The sequence below is a fragment of the Brassica napus genome, chromosome A3 (genome assembly GCF_020379485.1).
Source record: "Brassica napus cultivar Da-Ae chromosome A3, Da-Ae, whole genome shotgun sequence".
Classification (NCBI taxonomy): Eukaryota; Viridiplantae; Streptophyta; class Magnoliopsida; order Brassicales; family Brassicaceae; genus Brassica; species Brassica napus.
Genome location: NC_063436.1, coordinates 4,151,589 through 4,160,291, shown reverse-complemented (window position 1 = coordinate 4,160,291; position 8,703 = coordinate 4,151,589). Strand labels below are relative to the sequence as shown.

Genomic DNA, 8,703 nt, shown 5'->3' with positions numbered 1-8,703 from the left:
TACTCAAACGTCTTAACCACAACTTTAGTAAATTTTGATCTAAATAAAATCATCATGCAGCAATGATGTATATAGTTGATTGATGACTGGGATGACAAAAGACTTTTGCAGTGATTTGAGTGTATAAAATAATATGCTTGTTTTTGATATAAAAATTAAAAGCATAGAATGTTTTTTTTAAATAAATATATGAATTAAATAATTATGAACCCTACCCCTGTCAACTTAATATAAGAACCCATTCTCCATTCTTTCTTGGACAACAACAACGCTCTCCTTCTCTATCCCTTTCACCGGAAACTCACTCCTACGTACATCTCCGACTAAAGGTTCACAAAACCGAATTGTTAATGGCGAAAGGAGGTAAAAAACTGATGAAGCTCAAATCAGTTTTGAAGAAGCTAAACTCCTTCAACACCAAGCCAAACCAGCCACCGGCTCCGGCCAATCACGGTCGATCCTCCGCTTTGAGTGCATTTTCCTCGGAAGAACGCCACACTGTCTACGTTGGCAGTACACGGCGTCTGTACCACGTGAGCTCCGACGTCGTTAGTCATCCACTCTTCCAGCAGCTAGCAGCAGTGGATGGTGGATGCGGCGGCGAGAACGGTTCGATCGCCGTGTCGTGCGAGGTTGTCTTGTTCGAGCATATGCTTTGGATGCTTGAGAACGCCAACGCTGACGAGTCAGGCCTGGAGTCGGTCCACGAACTCGTCGAGTTCTACTCCTGCTAACTCCTACAATAATTAATTAGGTGCCAAATATATGTAATTAATGATTTATGTTTGTATATTCTATACTTTGTATACTTTACAGTCTTTTGTTAAAATCTATCCTTTTTACTGAGTGATACAACAACCAATGAATAAATATTTCAATATGTAAACATTGTCTTGATTGTAATATAAAAATGTTTGTTTTTTATAAACTTATTGCAATGTCAATGTAGATAGGACACATATATACTCGTGGCCAGGTCGGTCAAATGAGTTGACCGGACTCTGCTGGCGCCTTGTGCGAACAAGATCAATCCTTACAAAATTTAAACTCTAATCAAGAAGTTAATATTTTTACAAAAAGACGTAGTTCATCTAATTTACCGTAGATTGGCCTGTATGATTTTAAAATATTTCATAAAATATTTTCCTTTACAATTAATCTGTATCAAAAATATATACATGCATGTACATAAACATAAAATACATAATAATACAAAAATGCTATATACGTATATATTATATAGTCTAAAGTTTCTAGACTAATGTGCTAATTTTCTTTCTCCAAAGAAATATACACGATATATATATATCATGTCATATATAATATCTAGGTGGAGTAGATTTCATACAAAAGTCATGCAAGAAAATCATTTTGTTTAGTAAAATACAAAATCAAGACTAATTTTCTAAAATTTTATTATTAAAGTATTGAATAATATAAAACTCGGGAAAAAAACTAGCTATATAAAACATAAATTAACAGATTTTTCATACAAGAGGTTATGTTTTATTAACTTGTGACATTTCATCACCAAATCCTTTCACATTTATGTCCTAGAAACTTAAATCGTCTCTTGAAAAAAGAATGGAGAAGGAAATAAAAACCAGGGAAGTATAATTACAGTGTTACACCCCAGAGTAGTTAATCATTCCTACAATTTCCATCAATATATGATAAACAAAACAAAGGATAAGAATAATCATAATAACAAAAGAAATGTTTTGAACAGTTTTTATCACTTGATTTGTGTACACTCTTCCATTGCTGCTACTGCATCTCCAGCTGCAAAAAATAACACAAACCCATTAGTGTTGGAATTTGGTTACTCCAGTTTATCAATGTCCCAAACAACCAATCTCTTGATTGGTTTCATCAAACTATCTGGAAATGTATGTATTAATGCGGTTAACTAAATAAGAAGAGACATGGTATAGTAGTCCTAAAGGCTCAGGCCGGCCCATTCTAAACCTAGGAGATGAGCGCTGTTTTTATGGTTTGAACTCATCCCTGATTAAACCTGTTGGCCTGTCTGACACATGAGCCTGGACCGGTTAGATATGGGCTAGGTTGTGGGTTGGCATGCCCGGCCTAGTTCTGTGACAACCCATCCTCTCACTAGGAACCTAGGTTCACAGCGCTGCAGCGCACCGACCCCAACCCCTCCATTATGAGTCCTTTCTAACTCCATAATTAGGTTGTTGGTGAGACTCGAACCTAGGTCCTCGCCCTTTAACAACACTCCTCCAGGATGAGTTGTCACCAATTGACCAGGTCAATTGGTGACAACTCATCCTGGAGGAGTGTTGTTAAAGGGCGAGGACCTAGGTTCGAGTCTCACCAACAACCTAATTATGGAGTTAGAAAGGACTCATAATGGAGGGGTTGGGGTCGGTGCGCTGCAGCGCTGTGAACCTAGGTTCCTAGTGAGAGGATGGGTTGTCACAAAACTTTTTTGTGACAACCCATCCTCTCACTAGGAACCTAGGTTCACAGCGATGCAGCGCACCGACCCCAACCCCTCCATTATGAGTCCTCTCTGACTCCATAATTAGGTTGTTGGTGAGACTCGAACCCAGGTCCTCACCCTTTAACAACACTCTTCCAGGATGAGTTGTCACCAATTGACAGCTCAATTGGTGACAGCTTGTCCTGTGGGAATGCTGTTAAAGGGTGAGGTCATGGGTTCGAGGCCCACCAACAACCTAATTATGGAGTTAGAGAGAACTCATAATAGAGGGGTTGGGGTCGGTGCGCTGCAGCGCTGTGAGCCTGGGGCCCACGGGACAGGTAGTTCCCACGGGGCGGGTTGTCACATAAAAAGTCGACTTTTTTGTGACAACCCATCCTCTCACTAGGAACCTAGGTTCACAGCGCTGCAGCGCACCGACCCCAACCCCTCCATTATGAGTCCTCTCTGACTCCATAATTAGGTTGTTGGTGAGACTCGAACCCAGGTCCTCACCCTTTAACAACACTCTTCCAGGATGAGTTGTCACCAATTGACAGCTCAATTGGTGACAGCTTGTCCTGTGGGAATGCTGTTAAAGGGTGAGGTCATGGGTTCGAGGCCCACCAACAACCTAATTATGGAGTTAGAGAGAACTCATAATAGAGGGGTTGGGGTCGGTGCGCTGCAGCGCTATGAGCCTGTGGCCCACGGGACAGGTAGTTCCCACGGGGCGGGTTGTCACATAAAAAATCGACTTTTTTGTGACAACCCATCCTCTCACTAGGAACCTAGGTTCACAGCGCTGCAGCGCACCGACCCCAACCCCTCCATTATGAGTCCTCTCTGACTCCATAATTAGGTTGTTGGTGAGACTCGAACCCAGGTCCTCACCCTTTAACAGCATTCCCACAGGACAAACTGTCACCAATTGAGCTGATCAATTGGTGACAGCTTGTCCTGTGGGAATGCTGTTAAAGGGTGAGGACCTGGGTTCGAGTCTCACCAACAACCTAATTATGGAGTCAGAGAAGATTCATAATGGAGGGGTTGGGATCGGTGCGCTGCAGCGCTGTGAACCTAGGTTCCTAGTGAGAGGATGGGTTGTCACAAGTTCATTGTATGATCTCTATATAAAAGAGATGGTCTTTTAGCTTACCAGAACCATCGTCAGGGTGATGATCTTTAGAATTGTTCTCCATGCATTTAACCAAGAACTTGAAAGTCTCGACCTCGCAAGGGATGGTGAGGGCACCACTCTGATCAAACCCAAACTCTTCCTCTGCCTTTTCGAGCAACACCTTGAACAAAGAGTGGCCGAGATAGCTTGTTGGTATGATAAACCTCCTTAGCTCGGGTCCAACATAAACCGCAAGATACCCTCTGGGAACATCAACCGGAGGCTCAGGGCTTTGGCAGTTTTCCTCATCCGAGTCACAGTTCTTGACAGCTAATAGCCTCTTGTTGATCGCCGGTGAAATCATTGCCGCCGCTTGCTTTCCAGCTGCCAGTGGTGGAACATCTGACTTGGACCCTATAGTTACGGTTTGCCATTTCTGCAAAATCTCCTTAAGCCTTACGACTTGCCTGATTCCGGTTAACTTTGCCGCATTATTTTCATCCATCTGCCCTGGCTAGTAAGATGACTCGAAACGTTTCTTTGATGACAGATCAAATGTATCATAAGATCTTTATTCCTTGTAGCTGCATTTACAAATATAACTAAATTGTATCAAAATAAAAGAACAAAAAACATTACTAATTCTGCATGAGACCCAGTTGCGGACAACAAATCCTTCAATAGTAATGAGATTCACAAACTAGAGAATCAAACGTGTACAAAGTGATTAACTAACCAAATCATAAATCATTAGATTAAATATTTCTTGTCAAAAAAATAGCGAAGTGAATATATTGTCATCTGTGTTACACAAAAAGAAAGAATATATTGTCCTCAACCAAAGAAGGGGACCCACATTCAGACTGAAACAGAGTCCAAAGCAGACTTTTTCAAAAGGAATGTATTTCTAAAATTCAACGCAAATCCCAAACATGAGTGCATAGACATGGAATCTGCAACACGAAGTCCTAGAGGGAAGAACATTAGATCAATCTCAAGAACATGATCCTAAGTTTTTATATAGTTTCCAGCAAACTCAGTAGATCTATATAACGCACGTAGCTCATTGCAAAAAGAAAAAAGAATCAAGACTGGATCAGCATCTAGTAGATCCAAATTTCTCAGAAAATATAAATAAGTCAGATGAGAAATCATAACCCGTCTAAACATATTTTACATATGTGTTATGTTTACCTGAAGAGGAAAACGAATTGAATCACTCGTAGCTATGGACTCGATTTGGAACGCCATGCACAAAGGAAAAAAAAAAGGCTCCCAAAGATTTGTATCTTTATTTTTCTTTTGTCGTTTTGTTCTTCTTTAGATTTAGGTTTTTTCTGTTCTAAGACTGGAAGCTCAAACGTCAATGTTTTCAAGTATTGAAACTAAAAACCAAAAAAATGAAGAAAAAACTATAAATTAATAGAATCTAAAAAATTTGGTGGGGCAAAACGAATAGAGAAGCGAATTATGGGAGATCAGAAACTGGTGATTGGTGTTTTTTGGATTTATAGTTTTTTCATTTAACTGATTTTCGTCACCGCACAAAAGATTTTGTTGGCTTTCCCGTCACTCTCGGCCTTCTCAGGTTCCTCTGTTATCGCACGTTCTCTACGCCGAAAGTTAGATTGTTTACATACATTATCACCTTGTTACTCTTAATTAATAACGAACTTACATCTCATTTCCGTGCGCTATAAAAAAGTAATGAGTTTATGACCTGACTTTTATGGACAGCATGTGCATATAGCTAAGGTTATGTCATATGTGATCATGTTAAAAAATACGTTCACCAAAACATTTTATCAGTGTTTGGCATTGTTTTACACATTGATAAATCACAATGATGTGGAGATTGAGAGAAATCGTATAAGGATATGGAGTAATTTACATATTAATATTTAGTTGATATATTAAAAATTAAAGTCCGAATTCAATATTTTCCTACATTAATTTAGTATATCTTATTTTTATTTATAAAAAAAAACTAGAAAGGAGTGACTGATTGATAATATCTAAGAAATCTTTATATATAAAGTACAGTTTCCTTCTTTCCTAGGGGGTCCACGTCGCCATCCACGTCATCAATTCGGATGCTGTCAAGCCGACACCTGTCCCGCACTACCAAACGCAGCGCATCATTAAGTTAATCACGTCGGACTTTTTCGTTTTTGGCCCGTTGAACAAACGTGGGTTTTGTTACGTCCTCCGTTTAAGGCCCTGGGTATAAGACAACATACGACGCTAACCCTAGCTGTCTCCTTCGTTACTCTGAGTACGGGCATCTGTGCGGTGCACACGGGCTACCACACCTGATAGTGAACGGAGACTAGAGGCATTGGGGAGAGTTTATAACACCAGGACTTTTGTTCCTGTGCATCGCAGGATGGATCGGGTGGGTGGGGAGAAGCTAGAAGTAGGAACAGGGCAGAGGATAAGGATACGCCGGTAGCACGGGTAGAAGATTCCGTGGCGGAGATAAAGCTTACGGGCTCTTGACTAACATTTTGGAGAAGAAACCATTTGTAATGACTTCAAATCTTCGCCTAAATTTTAGCTATTTATAAATCAATGAAAAGTTCAACTTGATACTGTGTTATACATCTGCTTATGATTTACGGTTTTTATAAATATTCTTAGAACTAAATGTTTATTACATGTTTGATGAATTGCTTCTAAAGAAAATGAATAGCCTTCTGAGTACTGATCTATTTTGCATTGTTTTATGATTTTCAGATATAGAAGGACGTTCTTTAGAAGAACTCAGAAACTCTTTATTCAACGAGCTTATAACGTAGAAGGAGTTGGCGGCAACAAACATGGTTATAACATTACTGTGTATTTTATATGTGTGGTCAGCTGATAGCATGGCGACAATGATGACAGAGATATAAAGACTAAGTACTGTGTCTGGGACAGTTTCAACACAAGATGAAACGCATCACTATACGTATGTACACTTTTCTTTGAAAAATGTTCTTGGGATGTGTCTGTGATTTCTCTTTGTTTGATCCTTTATGCAAAATGATAGTAGGAGATCGTTGGCTACCCTGATTTTCCAGTCACAGAAGGGAACTCCGAACCCTTGAGGTATGATCTTTCTCTCCTCTCTTGAAGTCACCATTCTCGCCTTCGGACCTCTGATCAGTCTTGCAATAGTAAGAATCATAATCTTTAATCTTAAAACTTAGTTTGAGTTTGTCACCATGTGGTTTCTTTCAGCTTAGCCCATCAAGCATGAAAGTTCATTAGCGAGTAAGGTGAAGATGATTGTTATACTTGGTGGAGCTTTCTTTGCATTAGGGAATATCAATCCCCCAGCTGAAGCAAATATACAACACCCTCTGAACCTCTTAATTAATCTTCTATCAATGAAAGAATGCAGGTTTCATGTTTTGTGGGTTTTTCCCCTTTCTATGCAGATGTATAGTCACAAGGAAGCAGCCGATGTTTGGTTTCATGTCTGGAGCTAATATCACTGACATCACTACCCAACTTAAACAGACAGGTTAGGAAAACTCCTCCTACTCTATCTCCTTTAAACATGCCTGACGCATAATAGTCCGCTGAAAGCAAGTCTCTTCTACTGTTCAAGATGATGACCTCTTAGCCCTGTGTGACTCCAACGGAAACACGCAAGGTTGTTAAGTGACATGTGCAAATTTTACAGAGCTTGGCACGTCAAATCTGATGGTGTTTATGATAAAGCAAGAAACTTTGATCTAAACATGGTTATGAAGTTCCAATTTTTTATTCAACTTTTTTTTTAATTGTTTTTGGTTTTAGGAGTGTTACCTCCATAACCCTGTGAGCTTTCTGGAAGCAGTACAGCCTGATCTATTCAAATATAAGAAATGAGTTGTTTGGGTGGGACTCAGGGAATATGCGCGGGCCATAGGCTCATGGATCAAGCCCTCAAGAGGTCTTATTATATAGACTTTAAGCTTCAGAGAAAAACAAAGAAATGTAGATGGAACGGAAGCAATCTATGGGTGAGATTTTCACCAGTGTTGTGGCGTGGAAAATAGATGTAGACAAATTTGGAATGTATCTGATGAAGCTTAATTTGAATCTTAATTCAAGATCTGTATTAGAATTGTGTAAATGCAAAACTTAGCTAAAAAACAATGAAAACTATCTATCTTCTCTTTTAGTCTCGGCTGTTTGCAAAGCTATAAAATTTCAAATTAGTAGCTTTGATAAGGATCAATAGTAAATTACAAAGATTAAAATATAATTAGTAGGTTATTGGGACTATAGCGAGAAAACAGAAGCACATCACATTAGAATATAAATAGCTAATTTACAAGTACTAAATTTAAATTTTAAAATTAGTAAAAAAATTCATAAATTGTGTAAACAAATATAAACACAAAACACCCATGTCGATATATAACCATTAAGAAAATAATCTCATTTAAATAACTATCTTGGTCCAACCAGAATGATGGCATGCAAAGCAAACATCCCTGGACAAGTAGTTTACTACAATCAAATTAACCAACATCAAAAGCCGGAAATAGATCGATTCCACGATGATCAAACAGATATTCCGCGCGAAGCAGTGGGAAGGAAGGTACAAAACCCTTTGGAGAGTGAACTACAAGCCCTTTTGATGGCACTACAACACCGTTGGTGGCCCTCAGATCCAAACACAATTATTACGGAGAGAGACGGTAAAAAAGCTGTTGAGATATTAAACAAGAAAATGCTACTCTTTGAACGAGGGATATCAAATTGTGGTCGATTAAGTTTGAAGCAATTTCATTCTGATGGACTACGAGGGAAGCAAACAAAGTAGCAGATCGACTGGCAACTACTAGGCCTTTAGAAAATTCTTTTAAATTTCATTACCATGTATCACAATATATCACTAATCTTCTTCGTGAAGATCATGTACTCTCGATTGCATAGTAATAATAAACGTAGATGTTATAAAAAATAAAATATATATTTTTAATTTGTGATATTAATACATGATTGTAGAATGTTTTTATTGGAGATAAAAATGGAAAATAATGTTTTTGGACGGAAGATATACTCAAAATCCACCTAAATCCTCAAACGGATACATTAGTGCTTAATATTCTAAACGAAAGTATATAAAATTTTATTTTTAATAACAATGTAATAACCT

General features: G+C 38.6%; 2 protein-coding genes and 1 long non-coding RNA gene across 5 annotated transcripts; 2 read left to right on the top strand and 1 right to left on the bottom strand.

Moving 5' to 3' along the window:
* Window positions 1-252: 252 nt before the first annotated feature.
* Window positions 253-928, top strand: BNAA03G08100D (auxin-responsive protein SAUR76). The gene has a single exon (XM_013884797.3). It carries the CDS (start codon window positions 351-353, stop codon window positions 732-734), a length of 384 nt encoding a protein of 127 aa, XP_013740251.1. The 5' UTR covers window positions 253-350; the 3' UTR covers window positions 735-928.
* Window positions 929-1,601: 673 nt separating this feature from the next.
* LOC106443220 (auxin-responsive protein SAUR50-like) lies at window positions 1,602-5,539 on the bottom strand. Its single transcript, XM_013884796.3, has 3 exons — window positions 4,761-5,539; window positions 3,606-4,150; window positions 1,602-1,782 (listed from the first exon to the last, which is right to left on the bottom strand). The coding sequence occupies exons 2-3, from the start codon at window positions 4,069-4,071 to the stop codon at window positions 1,736-1,738; spliced, it is 513 nt and encodes a 170-aa protein (XP_013740250.1). The 5' UTR covers window positions 4,072-4,150; window positions 4,761-5,539; the 3' UTR covers window positions 1,602-1,735.
* Window positions 5,540-5,693: 154 nt separating this feature from the next.
* Window positions 5,694-7,723, top strand: LOC106386185. Of its 3 annotated transcripts, none has more exons than XR_007331221.1 (6): window positions 5,694-6,091; window positions 6,303-6,516; window positions 6,598-6,656; window positions 6,789-7,074; window positions 7,162-7,259; window positions 7,353-7,723. It is a non-coding gene; the product is annotated as an uncharacterized LOC106386185 (long non-coding RNA). The 3 variants fall into 3 exon arrangements; XR_007331220.1 differs by lacking the exon at window positions 7,162-7,259 and having other exon boundaries at window positions 5,700-6,091; window positions 6,789-6,826; window positions 6,989-7,074; XR_007331219.1 differs by lacking the exon at window positions 7,162-7,259 and having other exon boundaries at window positions 5,732-6,091.
* The last annotated feature ends 980 nt before the right edge of the window (window positions 7,724-8,703 follow it).